The 21,033-nt window shown below is 50.1% G+C and overlaps 1 protein-coding gene across 2 annotated transcripts in view; it reads left to right on the top strand.

Annotated features, from left to right (window-relative positions):
- The window catches only part of WWC3 (WWC family member 3), an 89,899-nt gene that overhangs the window by 55,791 nt on the left and 13,075 nt on the right, over nucleotides 1–21,033 (top strand). For both annotated transcript variants that reach the window (XM_029240730.1, XM_029240732.1), the window contains 7 exons: nucleotides 7,601–7,843; nucleotides 10,712–10,801; nucleotides 11,621–12,186; nucleotides 17,388–17,508; nucleotides 18,386–18,460; nucleotides 19,133–19,219; nucleotides 20,316–20,508. In XM_029240730.1, the coding sequence (XP_029096563.1) occupies nucleotides 7,601–7,843; nucleotides 10,712–10,801; nucleotides 11,621–12,186; nucleotides 17,388–17,508; nucleotides 18,386–18,460; nucleotides 19,133–19,219; nucleotides 20,316–20,508 (1,375 nt within the window). The remainder of the gene's footprint in view (nucleotides 1–7,600; nucleotides 7,844–10,711; nucleotides 10,802–11,620; nucleotides 12,187–17,387; nucleotides 17,509–18,385; nucleotides 18,461–19,132; nucleotides 19,220–20,315; nucleotides 20,509–21,033) is intronic.

Below are 21,033 nucleotides of genomic sequence, written 5' to 3'. Positions count from 1 at the left end.
GTGAGCCGTGGGATATTTCCCCTTGAGTTAAGAGGAGAAAGGGCATCTAGACATGCATGTCTAGGGATCTGACGGAGGCAGGGCACAGTCACCTCATACATCATCATTCCAAGCTCGGCTTATGCTTCCTGGGCCTTCACGGTCATTGGAAAGGGCTTGTGGTCTTGGAACCCCCTGTGATGCGTCCTGTTCTTAGGTGTTGGAGAAAATGGCATTGGAGCTGGGCCCTGAGGGATGCTGGAATTCCGGCTGCCCATACGTTGAGGAAGGGCTTTCTCAGTCCAGGGGGAGCAGGGATCAGGGCGGAAAGTTGTATAATGGCAAATTTCTTAGGGGTCAGGGAAGAACGGCCCCAGAGAGAGTTCTCTGGGGCTCACTTTATGGTCGACCACTTAGAAGATGGATCTCAATTTTTGATAATCAGTTCGGTGCTTTCATTGTACCTTCTCCTGCTTAAAAACATCCTTGAAGGGGCTTCCCTGGTGGCGCAGTGGTTGAGAGTCCGCCTGCCGATGCAGGGGACACGGGTTTGTGCCCCGGTCCGGGAGGGTCCCACATGCCGCGGAGCGGCTAGGCCCATGAGCCATGGCCGCTGAGCCTGCGTGTCTGGAGCCTGTGCTCCACAACGGGAGAGGCCACAACAGTGAGAGGCCCGTGTACTGCAAAAAACCCAAACAACAACAACAACAAAAAAAAACATCCTTGAAGCGTTCTTGTTGTTGCCAAGTCGTTGATTACAGCACCCTGTGTTTGGCACTCTGGATCTGGTCCCCTGATGTGGTGGCAGTGCCTGGCTCCAGTCCCTGTGGGGTAATCATATTTGGCCTCCAGTCACTGAAATTGCTTACAATTAAGGCTTGACTGGAAGGTGAGTGAGTTCCTGACTTGTAACCTACTCAGCTGTGGTCCTACAAGTGCCAGCCACATCTTGCAAGACGCTAGACTCAATACCCCTTGTAGTGTGGTCAGGACAACCCTACGATCCCCGCTCCTGGTATACATGTGACAGTTAGGGAGGGTCATGGTCATCAGGTGTCAGGAACACAGCCACCCAGCACCAGGTCAGGGATTTTATTCCAGTTGCCTTTTCTGTGTGATTTTCAGATGCCTCTAAATGAGACACATGATTAGAACAGCGTAGACTTGGGAAGGGAGCAACAGCAAGCAGGTCTTTGCCAAGAACTAAATCTAGAACCAACGTTAATGTTCCAAAACCTGAGTCATGAGGACCACAGTCAGAGCACAGTGGCTTTGAGGTTCTGTCCAGGGACTCTCCACGTGGCCACCTCCATGACAAGCATCATTGGAGAAGGGTGTCCCACATACAGGAAAGCATCATGCCCCCCCGTTCACCCACCAGTGCGTGGAAGAGAAGGCATCACTTCTAATGGCAGTGTTAGCGCAGAAAAACGCATCCTTCCCTTCTCTTCCACTCCAAGGCTTTCATTATTTTAGCGCCACGTTCAGTGTTCTGTCTTTTCCTTCTGCTGCCCCACCCTTAGATGTCAATCTCCCAGCTCCCATTTCTGAAATCATTCCATCCTGCGAAGTTTAGCTTTCCTACCCTCTGCAAAAGCTCCTGGGCTTTGCCACTTCTAAGTGGAGAGAAGTTGATGCACTTATGTATTTCCTTGTATATCTAGATTCGAGATTGTTTCTCAGAGTTGGGAAATCGTCAAAATGCAGTAAATGTTCTGGACAATGAGGGTTTCACGTACATTTAGATTTAAAGGAAGTTTATGGAAGTGGAACTTATAATTCCAAGCAGTGGTGTGATTTCTAGAGAATTCCCTAGACCAGACCGCCACTATCACGGTGACTAGTTTTGTGTTTTCAACTCTAGGTCATGTGAAATGTACCCAAACAACTGCTTATTCCTTTCCCTTTAGGAACATGGCTTTGGATTCCCAAGGCAGACCTTATGATAGGAATATTTTCACATTATTGGTTAAAAATTTGAGAATTTTTCAAAGCCAGTTTGGAGGAGCTAGTCTTCTTGAAGCAATCCTGATGACTCAGATGGCTCCTTATTTTTATTTTATTTATTTATTTATTTTGCGGTACGCCGGGCTCTCACTGTCGTGGCCTCTCCCGTTGCGGAGCACAGGCTCCGGACGCGCAGGCTCAGCGGCCATGGCTCACGGGCCCAGCCGCTCCGCGGCATGTGGGATCCTACCGGAGGAAGCCGTGTCCCCTGCATCGGCAGGCGGACTCTCAACCACTGCGCCACCAGGGAAGCCTGGCTCCTTATTTTTAACCTAAGAGCACTTGTTCCAGAAAGTGGAACCGTACAGTGCACAAACTAGCTGTTTCCATAGAAACACTCGCGGTCCTGATAGGAACAAAACATTGGGCCCGTCCGGTTTCTCCGTGTCTCAGTGTTTGTTGCCAGGACGGGCCCTGCTGTTCCTCAGTTGTCGCTGGTGTAGTATTAGGGTTCCAGCTGAATTTGATCAGTTCGTTGGACTTTCCCCTCATTTCTCTAATGACTGTGTGTTTGGGTTTGGGAGTGGGGCACGGCTGTGAGAAACAAAGGAACGCACCTTCTCCATTCAGGCCAAGAGAAAGAAGCCTGGAGACGATCTGCTTTTCACTTAAAGAACTCACTCTCTGAAGATCTGTTCGTTCAGAGGGGACAAGATGTGAGGGCAGGGAGGGATGTTGGGGTGTTCGTAGGCCCTTCTTATGCCACACTTCTAGATTCAGACTCCGTGAATCTCCAGTGTAGGATAAAGAGTTGAGCCGAATGGACACTGGTTTATCGATATTTAGTTCGGTGAGCTGAAGTGATTTCACCATCCATCTGACTCAGATATCAGCTGAGACTTTGTTGAACTTTTGCTTTTCATTTGGATGGATATTTGCAAAAAAGAAAACTAAGGAGAGGAAACATAAAGGTATCAAATCTGTAGCTGTAATTGACATCTGAAGGCACGAGGCTCCAAGCTGGGACCATGTCCTGGAACATGGCATTGGGATCCACCACGTCCCATCATGACCAGTCAGGGCCATGGCTTGCCTGGAGTTCCATTTCTATTCCAGAAAGCAGCAGTATTTTAGGAACATGCGAATTTATATTGTAGGTCACAGAATTTAGGTATAAATTCAAATACCTGGGGGTTACTCTGGATATGTAAAATATTCCTCAAAACTGTGTAATATTAAAAGTGCATTTTCTTCTTCGAAAAAGAAGTCATATTTAAGATTTCCATGTGAACTGTAAGGGTCCAAGCAGTTTCTGCGGCATAAATGCAGGTTTCCATTCGTGGTTTAATGGTGCCTAGGTTGTAATAGAAAAGGTGTTTGGGCAAAAATAGTAAGGGAAAAATGATTCACATTTGGCTTCTGTCTACATTAGGCCTTTTCAGGGGGATGGAATTTAGAAATCACACAATAAATATGAGACCAAAATGCTTGATTGAGGACTTGCTTTCATTTCTTCACTATCCTGAGCACAGGGACATGTGTTTTAAAGCCTTTAAAGACATTTGTGAGAGGATATATATATATAGGCCATAAAAGGGATTACCTATCAAAAATAAGAATCAGTAAAGAATACAGCTGACTCGCAGGGGAAAAAAAAAAAACCCTTGCCAGTTTTAAATTGATCTCGGTTCTCTTTATTATTTTTTAAAATTTATTTACTTTTTTTTTCTTTTAATTGGAGTAAAATTGCTTTACAGTGTTGTGTTAGTTTCTGCTGTACAGTGAAGTGAATCAGCTATATGGATACCTATATCCCCTCCCTCTTGGACCTCCCTCCCACTCCCACCAATCCCACCCATCTAGGTCGTCACAGAGCACCGAGCTGAGCTCCCTGCGCTATACAGCAGGTTCCCACCAGCTATATTTTACACATGGTAGTGTATTTATGCCAAACCTAATCTCCCAATTTGTGCTACCCTCCCCTTCTCCCACTGTGTGCACATGTCTGTTCTCTACGTCTACGTCTCTATTTCTGCCCTACAGATAGTTTCATCTGTACCATTTTTCTAGATTCCACATATATGTGTTAATATACAATATTTCTTTTTCTCTTTTTGGCTTACTTCACTCTGTATGACAGACTCTAGGTCCATCCACATCTCTACGAATGACCCAATTTCATTCCTTTTAATGGCTGAGTAATTGATCTCGGTTCTCTTTATAAATGAACTTGGGGAGTTCCCTGGCGGTCCATCTCTTAAGCATCCAGTGGTTAGGACTTGCCGCTCTCACTGCCGTGGCCCTGGGCTCGGTCCGTGGTCAGGGAACTAAGATCCCGCAAGCCGCGCAGCACGGCCAAAAAAAAAAAAGAACTTGGAAAAGATTTTTTTTTTTTTTACAAAGTGTAATCGTGACCTTGCTTTGTTTCCATGTATTTAATTTTCCTGAAAAGGTATTTCAGAAGACAGCCTTTCTGGAAATGGTTTTTCCTGTATTACCCAGAATTGGACTGATGGCGCTTGCAGGAGTGGGGTTCCAACCTGTACTACGCGTCAGCTGTTGGGCGTGGGTGTAGAAGGAAGGGACATCGTAACTGTACATCTGTATGTGGTCTGAGGCGGAAGGTCTGTTCCCTCCAGTAACCCTAACACACGAAGGGTCCGCCTTGCAGGTGGCTCGTTTCCCAGCCAGCAGCACGGTAGACAGGGCTTATTGTTTCAAAGGTAAAGCCATTCCATCTGTTCCTTGGCAACTGTACTAGGAACCGCTGAAGGAATCCTTTTAGAGCTTTTGGCTCCCAGTACAGACAGACAGACAGACAGACAGACAGACATGTGCTTCTCTCAACCTGGCTGAGAGCATGACCCAAATGTCTGCCTCCAGAGTGTGGATCTAAAGAAACTGCACTTTCCAATATATGCCAGTATCCTTCTAGATTCTTAGGCACCTCTGAGATGAGTATGCAGTCATTCACGTTGTTGTAAAATTTAATTATTAAAAGAGCACTGTTCTTAAGCACAGTGTGCTTGCCTAGTACTCAGTACAGCCCAAACAACTTTTCCAGATGGGTTACATGAAGTCAGCTTCATCCAGGTTGTCTCTGCTATAGAAGTCATCCCTCACCATGTGTCCTTACATACTTTTCTTGTGAGCTCTGGAAAGTTACAGAACACTGTTTAATTCTGGCCACTGTACTATTTCTTTTATGCACACAGTGGGCAGACCTTTTAAAATTTGCCCTTTGCTTCTCCTCCCTCTCATAATTCAGTTTTTTCCTTATTCTTTTTTCTGATATTACTTGAGATTACTGGAAAGAATAGGATTATCTAGGACTGGATCTCCAGCCACCCTCAGCAACTTGAATCCCTGTGAAATGGCAGCTAACCTGGAGCTGGCCAACTCAAATGGAATCTTGATCTCCTTACATGTAAACTTCAGAAAACTCAAAAGGAGTGCTTTGAAAAATATGTCTGCCTGTAGTACGAGAATTATTAGAATATATTACCAGGTAATGCTGCTAACTTTACTTGTGCTCATATAGGCTTTCCTGTGGATCAGATACTTTGAAATGAAAAATTATGAGGACCCAGTGCATTTGCTCACTGTACATCTCTTTTATATTTATTCCTTACCTTTGACTTGGCTTGATCTACCGTAGAATGTTCCAGAAATTTCATTGGGTCTGATGTCTGATTTGGCGCTAATTTATGAGTCTGCTTGGAGTGTTTCCTTGGGCTTCAGTTATATGCCTGCCATAAATTTTAATTACGCTAATTAGACAGAGGTGGATGCCTAAGCCCAGTTGGATTCCTAACCCTGTTCAGCTGCATCTGTCATTAGTTTTTTCAGTGACATGATTTGGCACCATTTTCCAACACATTTTCAGAAAACTAGTTTTAAGTTAGAAAAGAACTTGCCTAATAAAGCTACTGACATTCAGCTATTTTCTTTACCTTCTTGGGGAACTGGGCTTGAGTAAAATGTGTGCATTTAAACTATAACTTGTATATTCTTTCCTCTTCTTCATGCCTGTGGGTTATCTGATTGGTTTGGTACTTGAAGAAGGAGTCTTGCCCAGTCCTACAGCCAGGCTGACTAGTCCCGTGCTTATGTCTAGTTCAGGAAGAGCGTGGATTGGTGCAGGGCTGGCCGACAGCCCTAAACACGTGGACCAATGCCAGCTGACTGGCATTATCTGCAGGAAGCACAGTGTTGAGGAGGATTCTGAAGTCTGGACCCAGCAGGAAGGATGCCAGCTTTGATCAGTGACATGTGCCCTGGGCACGGGACAGTGCAGTCTCAGAAGCACTCTTGCCATTCCTGTTTTAGTGAGGATAATCCCATCCGTGCCTAATGCAAGTCTCTAAGAGCTCCAAGGCCAATTAGCATCCTCCAGACCAGGCTGGGCTGCCTGAACGCAGAGGGTGTCAAGCATCAAAAACTCCTAGAGGGCTTGTCAAAACCCAGGTTGCCCAACCCCAATCCACAGAGTGTGGCATTCAGCAGGTCTGGGGTGGGGCCTGAGGTTTGCATTTGTAACAAGCTCCTAGGTGATGCTGAGGCTGCCAGTCAGGGACCCCACTTTGAGAACCGCTGCCTTAGAGACTAGAGGGCTATGTGCACCTGCCACTTAGCTGTCCTCACAGCTCTCTGTCACCTCAGAGAAGTCTTTGGATTTTGGTTTTGGGCCCGTGTGCCAATCTCTGTCCTCCACAGCGCTGGGTTCTGGTCAGGTCTGGAGTTCCTTGTTTCTGTCCGGAAATAGCCCTCATCCTTAGCCATATGTAAACTTAAAGGGCTTAAAACATTCTACTCCTGGTATGAAAGGATGCTCTGAAAATACAAGTCACATCTCTTTCACTTACTCTGCATTCAGCACCGCCTCAGGACACCAGTCTGTCTGCCAAGCGGGCACGCGGACATTTAGGCACACGGGGAGTGACGAGAGCCATAGTTTTACACCTTGAGGATGGTCGTGCTGACACAGTGCAGCTGACCGGTTTGTATCCACCCAGATTACCCCACACCACATCCACTCTCACCAGGGCTGAGTCCCATTCTTTCATATCCTTGCTGGCGTGTTTATTCTCCGTTTCATGCATTTAGCTTTTGTTGAGTATCTGCCCTCTGCCAGGCGTTTTGAATTTCATGCGTGGTCAAGGCGTCTGGCACGATACAGAATCCTGTGATGGGCGCATTTCTCTCCTGGGATTTTCTTAAGGCGGGCTCAGCAGTTAGGCACGGCAGAGAAGGCAGGAGGCCAGAAGCATCTCTCGTGTACAGCATGGTGTTTAGCTACTGCAGAGGGAGGGGCACAGAGAGAAATGAGCCGGCTCCATCCCGCTCCAGAACAGTACACAGAGGAAACAGCACCGTGCACGTGGGCGAGTTGGGGTCTGCCAGCCTTTTGGTCAGTTGTTTGAAACAAACATGATATGGTTACTGTCATCCTGAATCTCATAGGCTGGGGCATATGTCGCAAAGGACTTACACATCATTTTTGTTACACCTCATTTCCAGATCCTTTATTTTTGTCGTGTGAGGTTTTACTCAGTGCAATCATTCCCATATTTATCGGACTGAGTTTCTAGAATCCGTGTGATGGTGCTGAGGATGTGTGAAGACGATGTTTTTTCATGAAGCTCATGGACTTTTCTGTGTCCCTGTCTCGCAGAGTCTCAAGTATCCAGAGGCAGCTGGCCCAGTTTGAGAGCGAGTCCTGGCCGGGCATGGCCGAGGCCGACAGGGACCGGCTTCAGCTCATCAAGGAGAAGGAGGCCCTGCTTCAGGAGCTGCAGCTCATCATCCAGCAGAGGAGGCCGGCGGAGGACGTGGCCCGGCTGGAGGAGGAGCGGCGGCGCCTGGAGGAGGAGATCCAGTGCTCCCGGGCCACATCCGTGCAGGGTGCCACGGAAAGGTGGGCTGGCTGGGCGGGCGGGGCCGGCTTCCGGCGGAGGAGCAGCTGGCAAAGCCGAAGCCTTGTTACTCAGGCAGCTACGGCCTGGCGGGAGGTGGAGGGAGCCGGTGCCTGCCGTCTGCAGGGGGTGCCCAGGGCTCGGAGGCTCCCGGCCCCTATTACAAGTGGGAGGTGGTCGAGAACCGGATGGAGTAAGGAAGACTGGGGAACCCACCACTTAGACCCCGCCCACTCCCGCTGCAGGTGCCGGGTGCACCCGCCCCCTGTGTTTTCAGGACAGCGCCCAGGACAGGTGTCGGGTCTCCAGCCAACAGGGGGCTGGAGGCAGGTGGTGGTCGGCTCCGTGACCATGGAGGAACCTCGTTCCTGACATCAGCAGCATCTCCGTTTCCGGAGTCTACCTCTTACTTTTATCTCCGACTTTGATTTCTTGCCAGCAAAGCCTGTCCTTTTGGCAGCAGGAAGTCTCCGCTCTCTCGCGTGTCTTTCTGAACGTGCGTCTCTTCAGTTGGTCTTGGGGCTCTTTCCCAGAGTGGGACACATGAAGCCAGCACACAGTCCTTTGTCCTCTGTTGCTCGCCCTTTCATTGTGTGCCCTGTCTCCTGGTTTGCGTTTGCTGTGTGTGATCACAGATTGCTGTGTGATCACGGATTGCGTGGAAGGCTGGGTCTGCTTTCCACGTTGCACAGCTGTTAGAAGTTTGGGGACATTTGCTGAGCTTTGGAGAGCCCACCGCCCATTTGATAACATACTGGCTCCTTAAAATTCACTGTATTACCAGGATCATAAGCTGTATCTCTGTGAGCATTCTCTAGGTAGAGTTTAATAGTCACCTGAATTATTTGGTCAGTACAGATGCCCTTATAACGATTATTTCATCGAATGTTAGGACTGTCCTCTGTTTTTGCTGAGGGTTGTCTCTACTTGGATATTCATTGTTAATTGATAGGTCTGTGTTGTGTCCTGAGGGGCTAATGTCAGCGCTGGAGGAAAGCAATGGTGATTGGAGAGTCCAGTGCATAGGAATGGGCAGAGAGCTTGTTAGTTTGCCTGACGTGGTGGCGTACCCTGTCACCTCGCTCAAAATAAACCCAGAGCAATGGGACTATGAAATGGAAGTTTTATCTGTGCTCTTGTGCTTTTGTATCGTTTCAGCTTAACATCACCTTCCGTTCTCCCCATGCTGTTCTCTTGTGTATGTTTCAGGTCAGAGGGCCTGGGAGTTCTGGTTGGTTTTCTCTTAAGGGGCGAGGATTCAGTCCCACGAACACCACATGTCCACCACATGTACCAGGACCCCACACCCATGTACCCTTGAGTGTTTCTGCCCTCACCACGTGGAAATCCAGAGTGCAGGAGTGCTGTGGTCCCAGGGCACAAATCCGTGGAACCCCACAGAGCTGGTTTTACCCTGATGCCTGGGTTCAGGGCCTGGGTCACCCAAGCTCGTTCACCTGACGGGGTCTCTTGTGGAACCGGCCTGGGAGCTGCATCCTGGGGTGCAGGGCCCTCAGCTGGGACTAAATTGGCCCCAGGTGTCTCCTGAATCTGGCACTACATGGCCTTGGGCAAGGAGGGCCGTGCACAGGTGCTAATAAGCACCTTTCTGGCCAGGTGATGGGGCCAAGTGCCCCGTGGGTGTTCCCTCGGCGGTGACGTTCTGGGCCTAGCGGATGCGGGCCCGTTTCTCCCTGCCGCCTGGGGCCCGGAGGCGGGGGGCTTTCCCTGGGATCAGGCTGAGGGCGTTAGAAGAGACCCGGTCTGGGAGGAGGGAGCCAGGCAGAAAGGTATGGAGGTACGTGTCTCAGGGCTGACGTGTGCCAGCTGTTTGGCCAGGCCCAGTCTTTGCCCGTCTTGGTTTCAGTGACATCATTGTCAGATGGAAAGTTTGAGCCAGGTTAGTGAGTATTACTGGGGATTGGGGGGATGTAAGTTTTTTCCTCTTTCAAAGGAAAGAGCAATTGTTTTGTAGGGTGCCTACTTGGCCATATGTTAAACTGCCATCATTTTGAATTGTAAACGAGAACTGTTTTGTTCTAGAAGCAAACATATTCATTTGTATATTCACTTAATAACTATTTATCGAGTGCCTATCCATGTCAGGCTCTATTCTAGGCAGTGGGCGTAGCACTGTGGGAAAAAATTTCATTTTAGAAAATAATAAAGTTGAAAAAAGTAGGTAGAAAACTACCTCCAACACTGTGGCAGTTGTTTTTTTATTTTATGTGTGTTTAATCTTTTAATTCTGTAGATTTTAGAACTGCACGTAGTTTTGCCTGGAAGGGGGCTTAGCAAGAGGGAACCTGATTTGTTCCAAGGAATTCCAGTAGATTACTGCATGCTGTACATTTGTATCCATATTCTAGTCTAGTCTCCCATCCATCTGTTCATCCACCCACACCCATCCTTCCACACATCTCAGCCACCCATCCGTATGCCCATCTGCCTGTCTGCTATCTGTCCATCCAATCCATCTGTTCACCTATCCGTCTGCCTGTCCCTCCTCCCACCCCTGCATCCGTCAGTCCATCCAGCCACCCACCCATTGATTTATCCATCCGTCTTTCCACCCATCCATCCACGCATGCATGCATCCATCCATCCACCCACCCATGCATTCATCCGCCTATCCACCCATGTGCTGAACTTCTACAGTGTATCAGGCACTGTTCAGGCAGCCAGTGGTACATTTTTAAGCAAGACAAAAACAGTCTGTTATCTTGGTGTTTATGACCTTGGATGTGCTTTTTTAGAATCTAGTCATTGACACCTCAATCAGTTTGGGGGAATTTACAGTTGAATTTCTTGTTAGGAAAATATACTTGGCATCTTTGAAATCCACCAGTGGACTCTTTTCGTACCTACAGGATTCTACTTCAGGAAAAAAGAAACTGTCTCCTGATGCAGCTGGAAGAAGCTACCCGTCTAACGTCCTATCTCCAGTCCCAGTTACAAAGGTGGGTAACTTGTTATCATCTTATAACGACGTGGCCGTGAACTTCACAGTTCCCTTTGGCTTGGTTTTCTCTCCTAGAACTTGGAACCTGCAGTGGTTGTAAACACTGGACAGGGAAGTGTGGATACACAATATTTTTAAGAGGAGCTACTCATATATGATCCAAGGAATACGAGGAGAACCAAGAGTGACTTCAGAATAATGAATCATTTATCGAAGGATTTTGTAACTCACAGCATCAGGAGTGTATATATCCATCTACATAGATGCACACATAGACTTTTAATTATTTCCTTTTAAGATATTCATTTTAATTAGGCATGAATATCTTTAAAATCCGATTTGGATGCTCAGTAAGAGCTGCAGTTTTCAAGCACTTACCGTGTCGTGAAGTGTAGTGTTAAGGGCTTTCTGTGTATTATTTTCTCAGTTCTCCCCCTCACAGCGCCTTGAGGCAGGAACCGCTATCATCCCAGCGCCGGGTGAGAAGGTGGAAGGCTCGGAAAGGGCAAAGCCCTTGACCAAATCAAATGCATTCAGCTAGTCTTGAGTGTGAGCTGAAACTTGAACTCGAGCAAGAGCCCTTGACGTTAACTACTGCTCTCGACTGACATTCAAAGAAACAAAGGAAATGTTTACGAAGGGGCGGGGGTGGGGGGGTGTCTTAAAACGCTCACAGGTGCTCAGAGGTGTTGAAGAGGCGCCGGGGTGAACGGGCCCGAGGCAGAGTTTTGCTCCTCTGGAGCAGACCGGAGGCGCGGCTCCCGGTGGGGACGGGCAGGCTCCAGCCGCAGGCTCCAGGCTGCTCTTCTCGTTTCAGCCTGTCCGCCAGCACCCTGACCATCTCCTCGGGGAGCAGCCGCGGCTCCCTGGCCTCCAGCCGGGGCTCGCTGGCCTCCAGCCGGGGCTCCCTGAGCTCCGTCAGCTTCACCGACATCTACGGCCTCCCGCAGTACGAGAAGCCCGACGCCGAGGGCGGCCCGCTCCTGCGCTTCGACCTCGTCCCCTTCGACTCCCTGGGCCGAGACGCCCCCTTGGCGGACGCCCCGGGCCCCGCGGGCCTCCACAAACAGAGGCGCTCCCTGGACACGCCGCAGTCCCTGGCGTCCCTGTCCTCGCGCTCCTCGCTGTCCTCGCTGTCCCCGCCCAGCTCGCCCTTGGACACGCCCTTCCTCCCAGCCTCGCGAGACTCGCCCCTGGCGCAGCTCGGGGACGCCTTCGAGGTGGCGGGCGTGGGTGCCCTGGACAGGCTGCGAGCTCAGGCCTCCGCAGTGGGGGACGAAGACACGCCGGGCGCGGCGTCCTTGCCGCCGCATGGGTGTCCCGGGGACGGGGAAGGACCTCGTGAGCGAGGACCCCAAGCGGCTGCCGCTCCCACGGCTGCAAGTACGTACTGATGGGTCCGGTGGGTGCCCCGGGGCGGGGGAGGAAAGGTCTCGAGTTCAGGGAGGAAGCCGTGCATCCGCATAGAAGCCAGCTGGCTCTGCTGTGGCCTGGTGAGCCCTCAGCTTAGGACCCTCCAGGGCAAGAGGAGGCCCGCGCGCCCGCTCGCTCGCTCGCTCGCTCGTTCTGCGTTCTTTGGCCCTGGGTCCTTGAAATGTCATGGAAACTGGCAAAGTAGTCTTTCCCAGGCATTTGGCTTGTTTTCAGAATATACTTAATTGTCGAAAATGAGACAGTTCCTCCACATTCGGAGGCTGATAAAGAAGTACTCGGGCCTTAACTCTCCAGGGCGTGTGCCCAGATACAGCGTTGTGTGTGTGTGCCCGCCTCAGACCAGCCTTGGGACTGCTGTCTGGCTGTGGCCCGGCAGAAATCTCTACTTCCGTTGGCCCTGTGACTTCATCTCTTCATCCTTTGTCCTTGTACTTTTTTTTTTTTAATTTATTTTTGGCTGCGTTGGGTCTTCGTTGCTGTGCGCGGGTTTTCTCTAGTTGCGGCGAGCAGGGGCTACTCTTCATTGCGGCGCGGGCGCTTCTCATTGCGGTGGCTTCTCTTGTTGCAGAGCACGGGCTCTAGGTGTGCGGGCTTCAGTAGTTGTAGCACGCGGGCTCAGTAGCTGTGGCTCGCGGGCTCTAGAGCGCAGGCTCAGTAGTTGTGGCACACGGGCTTAGTTGCTCTGCGGCATGTGGGATCTTCCGGGACCAGGGCTCGAACCCGTGTCCCCTGCATTGGCAGGCGGATTCTTAACTACTGTGCCACCAGGGAAGCCCTGTCCTTGTACTTTTCAAGGACATAATTCTATCACGGAGGGAGTGAAAATATCAGTCCTTTCTACCGAATCGATTTCTCCGCTGCTCTTGAAATCCAGAAACATGTAGCCATGAGAATTTCATCTGTTCAGTTGGTGTTAATTCAGCTTCTGCTTGGTGCCAGCGTCTGTCAGCTTGTAGCCCACATGGAAAGCCAGACTGCTGTTGTGGGGAGTATTCTGGCTGATGGCTGGTGCACAAAGCAGAGTCTGGGCTTCACCCTCCTTATCTTCACCCCGAGTGCTTTTGTGAGCCAACCTCTAGCGACTTTAACTTCCTTAATTTTAAGAGAAGATCGGAACAGGCCTCTCATTCCTGAAGTTCAGCCCACTTAATTTTTATTTGCACAGCAAAACTGTTTTTAGACATTCCATTTAGGCGAACACTAGATAATTTGTATAGCATAGTGGATCTCAACCAGGGGTGTTTTTGACCCCTGGAGATACTTGGCAGACATTTTCAGTTGTCACACTGTGGGGCTGGTGAGGTGCTACTGGCATCTGGTAGGTGGAGACCAGGGGCAGTGCTCAACATCCTACAGTGCACAACATGGTCCCCATCGTGGCTGGAATGATCCAGCCAAAATGTCAAGAGTGCCGAGGCTGAGAAACCCTGGTCATGTACTGTTAAGCAGTCAGCAGCAAAAGGTGGAAATAAAACGTGAATACAAAACCAGGGTGATGTAGCAGAAATGGCTTCGAACTAGCAGCTTATACCCAGATTCTGTTCCCTGCCCTGTTGACTCACTAGCTGTGCGACCTTGAGCACAACCTTAGATGGAGCTGAGTCTCAGCTTCTGTGCCCTTGAATGAGGTGATCTTTATGGGCTCTTCCATTCACCACCATTCTGTTACCTGTCGGGTTCTTTTATGTATACCCACGCGGGTTATTATATATATGTAAGATAATAGTGTCTTGTAGCATTTACGTGTTTAACCAGAGATCCATTATGTTCTGCGGCAGCCCCGAGCCTTTTTGGCATCTCTGTTATTTTGGTGTCTCCCCCTCTGCGTTTGCAAACACACCTTTCATATCCCCAGATACGTCATTTCTGTAATTCACATGTACAGGGGAACTTTATTCGCTTTGTTCTTTGTTGCAATCACAGGTTCAGTGCTCCATGTTTATTCAAAAAAGAAAATACAAAATAAGGACTGAATCGTGCATCTGTTGCTTGAGCTTCCTCTTCTCAGTGTCCAGCCCCCCCGTACCAACTTTTCTTTAAAGGCTGAGATACAAGAGTGTCTGTCTACTTATGCAGGAAATCCACACAAGGTCCAGCACCGCTTTTGGTCCAGGGGAAAGACTGGGTGGGAAGGGGAAGAGCTGACTTAATTTCTGATCCTGATTTCTTTATTTTTCTTTTCTACTTTGTGGTGGATGTTATAGTGCTTCAAGCTTAGACTGGGAGGTCTTTGCTTATGGTGTGGTCAGATACTGCCACCTCGTGGTGCGTTCATATATGACACTCTGGGTAGAATACAAACTAGAGGTACTTGACTTAGTGAATGGGTCTTGGTAGGTGCTCTCGCAGGGCTGGGTTGGGTGAGCAGCTTCAGGCATGGACACAGGGTGACTCCTTGCCTCCCGTGATGCTTATGAAGCCTAGAGTCATCGCAGCTTCATAAAGTTGGCGACGATCTCAATACTCGTTATGTTAACCCCACCCCTCATTTATGACGCCCGAGGTCACGTAGTTCCCTCCACTCTCCAGTCTGAGTAAGAACAATACAGTCTAAGTTTGACTCAAGGAAGCTTTAGCGAGAAAAATTTTTAGTAACATAAAATTCAGAATTGCCCATTGTGTTTTAAATCAACCTGAGGGGACAGAAGGTGGGGCAGGGGAGTGGGGAAATAAATTGTCATCTTTAACAGTTTTTACATGTTTACTACAATTTTATCTTCCCCACATTTTGAAAATCAAATGTGTCATGATTTTGAAATCCGTTCCTATTTTCATTTCCCACTGGTATTTGCTAATATAAGTCGGTAAATATTTTAACCTTGTTCATTTGTTTATTGATGTTTTTTATTACATTCAGACCCTGTTTAAAATTGTTGGCTTAAATTCTACAGTTTTTTCACTTTGTGCTTTTTTTTTTTATCTCTTTTCTCATGCGGCTCGACAGAAACGTTCACTGTAAGTGACCTTGGACTTCTCCTTCGCCTTGCTGGTCAGGCTGTGCCACATCTTTGTGCAGTGAATCAATGTATTTAGGATGGTCGGGGTGTGGTCAGGAAGGGCATAGCTCATAGCTGTGCTTTAATGTAGCTCAACAGTTGCTCTCATTATTGTTGTTGTTGTTTGAACGGTATTCATCCTGGCTATGAAAGTTGTGTAAGAACTTTTCTAAGAGCTTGACGTATTTTTTCCTTCTTGCGTTTTTTCCCAAGACTTTAACACTTTCGTTATTTTAATACGCCAGCTGGCAGCTTTGCCCACGATGTGATTCTCCTTATACTTTCCTCCCTTTTGTCAAGCAGCGTTGCTGTCCTTAGGTCTCAGTGTCTGTTTGTCTGTGTTTAACGATGGAAAGGTCAGAGGTTTATAAAATGAACGTGTGGAAGCTTGTTTATTCCTTACTTCACTGGCGTTGCTCCCCACTCTCCGTCTCGTTGCCTTGAAGCCCAAGAGCAGATGGTTGCAGTGTGTACTGTGGGGTGTGCCGTGTGCTTTCTTTCTCACCCAGGGCAAGTGCTGACCGTACCTCCTTCTGTCAACTCCTGCATCCAGTTGCTCCTTGAATGTGCTAAGCCCAGGATCACTGAGGATTGATTCCCCCATTTCCTTTCTCTCTTCATCCACTTTCATTGCAATGAGAGAGAAATTTTGGCAGTCACACCATTGGGTTGCCTGGAAGTTAACTGGATCATTGTGTGGTGTTACTTCCTTAAAGGCATGTAGGGCCGAGTGTCAGGGCTGGGAATGGAAGTAGTGAGCCATTGTGTTTGCTGGGGTTCCATGGAGCAAACTGAGGGCTTCTATCTGCAGTTTAGAGCTGGAGGCTCTGGGTCCTTCCATGGGGCCGGGGTGACGAGCAGAGCTGGACTTGGGAGTCGTCATCTACAATCTGAGAGTCGGTGCCTCCGGCCACCCCAGGACGGAGCCAGCTTCTGCCCCTGACCGAGGCGGGGCCGGTGGCCCCCACGCTGGGCGCTGCAGGCCTTTGAAAGGTCGGCTTTTGTCTGCAGTTAACATCGTGAGACCAAAGGCCACAGCCCTGTCTGTTTTGTACCCCGATGAATATATTTGGGTTTAATTGTTCTGTGAATAATAAATTGGTTGAACAGAGAGACGGTCATTGGTGGACTCGCTATTTCCCTCAACTCAGGGGTGCACAGGTGTCTAGATTTTCAATTTCTAGAGCTTAGATGTCCGGAGAACATAGAAAGACAAGAGGGGCCTGCATTATTAACAAGAGGCATCGTGATGCCAGAGTGAGGCTCAGTTTGGGGCTTCATGCTTTAAGCCTGTGTTCTAACCGTGTGTGCCTCTCTCAGAAGCGTTGAGGTTCCTGTGTCCATCGTCACATTTAGCAGCGGGAGACGGCATGCCTCTTTCTGTTGCTTTTGTTAAAAGAAACTTGTTGCTGTGAGGGAAGGAGTAGAAAGAGTTGATGAAATGATAAAAGGGAAAATGTCAGTGGTTGTCTTTGGCTCTTGGTTACAATAGATACGAGACAAAAACAAGCCGCCCAGTGATGGTCCTTTCTAATCCCAGGAGACAGTTCTGGAAGCCAGTGTGGCCCCAGGGCTGCTGAGGAGGGCGCTGCAGTTAGAGCGGCAGAGGGGTCACGGAGACGTTGGCAAAGGCCCAGTCTGGGTGCATCTGTGTCCTCTGACTCGAAAGTCACTCCATTTTGTTGGGGGTTATTTGATGATTTTTAAAAACTCTCTTTTCTGATTATAAAGCAGTGTAGCCTGTGTTCCTTGTATAAAGTATGGAGAATACCAAGCAGCGTCAAGGAGGAAACACCCCCCACCTGCTTCTCGGAGAGCGCGCTGCCGTCCACGTGCAGGCGAAATCTCTCTCCAGGCTTTCCCGTGTGACACTCTCTCAAAGGGCCACGCCAAGGGCCTTCCCGCCACCTTCTGACCTGTGTGCTCATTAAGGAGGTGAAGGGAGATTGATGATCATTTAAAGAGCTTTTAAAGAAGTAGCCAGAAGCCTGTTTGTTCCATTTTCCAATATAAGGAAAGACTCGAGCAGAGTGCATGTAAACACACATCTGCACACGTGCTGGCCTGTCTCTGCCACTTCGTGCCTTTGTCTCTGCTCTGCCCTGGGCTCCCGCACTGTCGCCTCCTGAGCCCGGCCGTGTCTCTCGCCTGCAGCAGCGACCCCCCGAGAAGACAGCACCCAGAGGCTGGAGCGGAGAGTGCGCTGCGTGTCCGCCTGCCTGTCCGATTACTCGCTGGCCAGCGACAGCGGCGTGTTTGAACCTCCCACCAAAAGGTTAGAAGCTGACCTTCTCCCCTGCCTGGGCTGACTTCCCAAAAGGCACCCCTGCCGAGACCTGTCTGGCTTGACACTCTGTGTGTCTCCGGGGTGCAGCTCTCCTGGCTTCTCTCCATGCGGGAGGGGCCCTGAGCATCCCCACGGACCCCCTCTGCTCCCAGGTGGCGTCTGGGGACTGGCCTGGCTTCGGGCATCTAGGATGACTGCTTTCTCTCCGGCCCCGGGGGTTGGAAGGCATGAGCCCAGTGGAGCCGGAAAAGGAGAACCAGTGTGCGAGGGAGACCTGCTTTTCTAGAAAGGACGTTCACTAGAAATGGATGTTTCCCCCGCCCCCTTTCCTTAGCTGGAGGAATCACTTTGCAAGGACAAAACCCCTTGTGGGCTTTATTTTGTTTGAGACCTTTGATGTCATTTTTTCAGCTCAGATATCTGTATACATTTCACTTATCGCCAACTTTTTTTTTTTTTTTTTTTGGCTGCGCTGCTCAGCTTGCGGGATCTTAGTTCCCTGCCCAGGGATCGCACCTGCGCCCGCTGCAGTGGAAGCGCGGAGTCTTAACCACTGGACCGCCAGGGAAGTCCCCCCTGCAAAGCTTTTAGGAGTATATGTTTTTGATCTTTGTCGTAAATATCACATGTGGTTTTGAGAGGTATTTTCTCAAAGAGGCCACTTCGTCAGCAGGTACCCTGGGAGGTGACGTCATGGATCCTGGGGACCTGCCGTGCCCTGCCAGTCACTTAAAGCATTTATTTATGTCGCAACTTAATAAAGCCCTTCTCAGTAAGAAGCACCCCTAGTGTGAGAGAGCTTCTGCCGAGCCCGAGGTAACCAGGCCCCCTCGGAATAACGCGGTGCCTTTCCGACTGTGTTCAGGAGCGAGGATGCTGACGACCCTGCGCGTGGAGACGCTTGCGGTAACGAGGGGCCCCAGATCCATGTTGGATTTTTGTGAGTACAGAAGACTCCTTCCCTGTTGCTCGTAAAGACGATGGGTAGATTGGGGCCCGCCCGGCGACTCACACCTCCACACACAGGCCAGGAGGGATGGAGGGACCCGCGTGATCCGGCTGCTGCTCCCTGGCCTGGGTGTCTCCGGGCCCATCTCAGCGGTCTCAGGTGAAGGGACAGAGGTGGCGGGAAGGAGAGATGGGCAAGAGCGGCTCCATTGCCGTCCTCCAACAGCGAGTCACAGCCGGGGCCTCTCACCCCATGGGCACAGTCAGGCCCTCGGGGAAGTTCCCGCCGGAGCTGGGGTAGCCAGGTGCTGTGCAACACTAAGCGTTCTGGTTTCTAGCTACAGTGTCTAGAAAGGCAGCAACCAGCAGTGTTCAGACGAACAAGGCAGGATGTTCACATCCCAGCAGCTTTCGGCACTCGTGACGTTCGGGCTGGGTCACTCTCGGTGGGGGGCCGTGCTGTGCCCTCTGGCGTGTTGAGCAGCAGCCCTGGCCTCCACCCACTACACGCAGTAGCCCCCCTCCACTCAGTGTGACAGTAAGAAACGCCTCTAGACTTTGCACAGGTCCCCTGGGGGTGGGGTGAGGACCACTGCAGTAGTTCAAGCAGGATTTCTGCACCGTGGGGCATTTGTAGTCTGTGAACATGCATTTTATTTTCTAGGCACGACAGTGCCAGCGAGTGTCTCCTCGTGAACGTGCTCCAACTGAAGAACTTTGCTGGGCTGGTGGTGAAGGAAGACTGCAAAATGTAAGCTCCCGCGCCAGTGGGGGCCGTGTCCTCCCCCCGGGCCCTCCTCCACACGGCACCACTGGCTGACCTGCTGCACGTGGCAGTTTGGGGAGGGAAAAGACTGTCTTGGAACCTGAATTTACAATAATACGCTAGGGGGTGTCTGTCTGAAATCTAAAGGATTGTACGTTTTAAGAAGAGGCTGGTTTATTATTTGAGGCAGGTGGAGTTACTGGAGCCAGGCTGGTCATGTGCCGTGGCCATGCTGACAAAGTGCCGGGTGCCCATCATTGGCAGCGCTGGGGCTTAAAACGTCCATTCTGATCACAAGGCTGGTGGCGACACAGCCACACTCGGCTCTTGCGATCTGATGAGGTGCCTGAAGAGGCCTCAGGCTGGGCTCAGGCATCCTTGTCCGAGCAGGGAGAAGGAAATCTGTGTTGTCCCCAGTGGGGAGATGGGCGCCCGATGGGGGTGTGAGGTCCCACTTACCCTGGCGGGTGAACCCACCGGTGATGGGTGTTCACGCCCGACGGTGCCCTCCCCTTCCGTGAGTCGTCTTTGTAAACTGGCCTCCCGAAGGCCTTGGAAGCAGCCTGGTTTTCAGCAGCTGAGGGTTCGCCCTGGGATTCTGCTCGCCCTGACGTGTACTTCACTCCACTGATGCTGGAGCTTCTCCTGGATGCTGGCTTCCACGCTGGGGGTGGATAGGGCCGGGAGCCCAGCCCGGCGGGTGCCTGGGTGGGCAAGCACTCTGAGAGGCAAGGCAGGTAGGGCTTGGAGAGGGAGCCAGGGGGCCGTGGAGAGATCAGTGCAGATGTTTTCCCACAAAGATGGTAAAAGCAGAACCTCCGTTTGAGTCGCCCTGAAGTCCTAACCACTGACTTGGAAGTCTTCTCTTTGTGATTGGGTTTTTCCCCCGATCTCCAGGGGCACGTAAGTTCTTTGGGCTTACTCTTAGTTGAGAAAAGGATCTTTTCCAAAAGACATTAAAATTCTGCACATGGGCAGTGGAACAGGGCGGCGTATGTGCACACGTATGTGGTCCATGCGTGTCACGTGCAGATGTGTCAGGCTGCCTCTGTCTGCTTTTTCCTTCCTCTCTTGGTTCCAGACACATCCGCGTCTACTTGCCCCCGCTTGACTCCGGCACGCCAAACACTTACTGCTCTAAGGCTCTGGAATTGCAAGCCCCCCTGATATTTAATGAAGTTTTCAGAATCCCTGTGCATTCAAGCATGGTGACGTTGAAGTCCCTTCAGTTATACGTGTGCTCAGTGAATCCGCAGCTGCAGGAAGAACTGCTGGTACGGCGCCCTCCTCACCCTCTCCCCCTCCCTCCCCTCCTTCCGGTGTCCTGATGTCAAGTGATCTCTGTAGCTGGGAGGACAGAAAGGGATGATAAGACCCCTTATCTTGTCAAGTGTTCTGTAGTTTAAATATATTATCTCAGCTAATACTTGCAAAACTCCTGTGCAACGGCTTCTGCATTATCCCTGTCTTGCGTTGAGAAATTTGGTAGATAGAAGTATAGGATGGTCACTTAAATTTGAATTTCAAAGAAACTATGGATGCCTTTTAGTGTAAGTATGTCCCATGTAATATCTGGGACATACCTCTATTTAAAAAAAATCTGTTTATTTGAAATTGCAGTTCACCCAGATGCCCTCTATTTTATCTGGCAACCTTATAACTGGGCAGGTCAGCAGTCCGTCTTCACCCCGGCCAGCCAGTGCAGGGCCAGGGCTTGGAAGCCAGGGTGCTTTCTTCCCAAGGTTGGAATTTTCCCCCTTGGTCCCACCCCTTCAGCGGCAGAATTAGAGATTGGAGAG

This window comes from Monodon monoceros, unplaced genomic scaffold (genome assembly GCF_005190385.1).
Source record: "Monodon monoceros isolate NGI ecotype Baffin Bay Population unplaced genomic scaffold, NGI_Narwhal_1 Super_Scaffold_22, whole genome shotgun sequence".
NCBI classification, from domain to species: domain Eukaryota; kingdom Metazoa; phylum Chordata; class Mammalia; order Artiodactyla; family Monodontidae; genus Monodon; species Monodon monoceros.
Note: the sequence above shows the minus strand (reverse complement) of the source record. Positions and strands in the feature narration are given on the sequence as shown.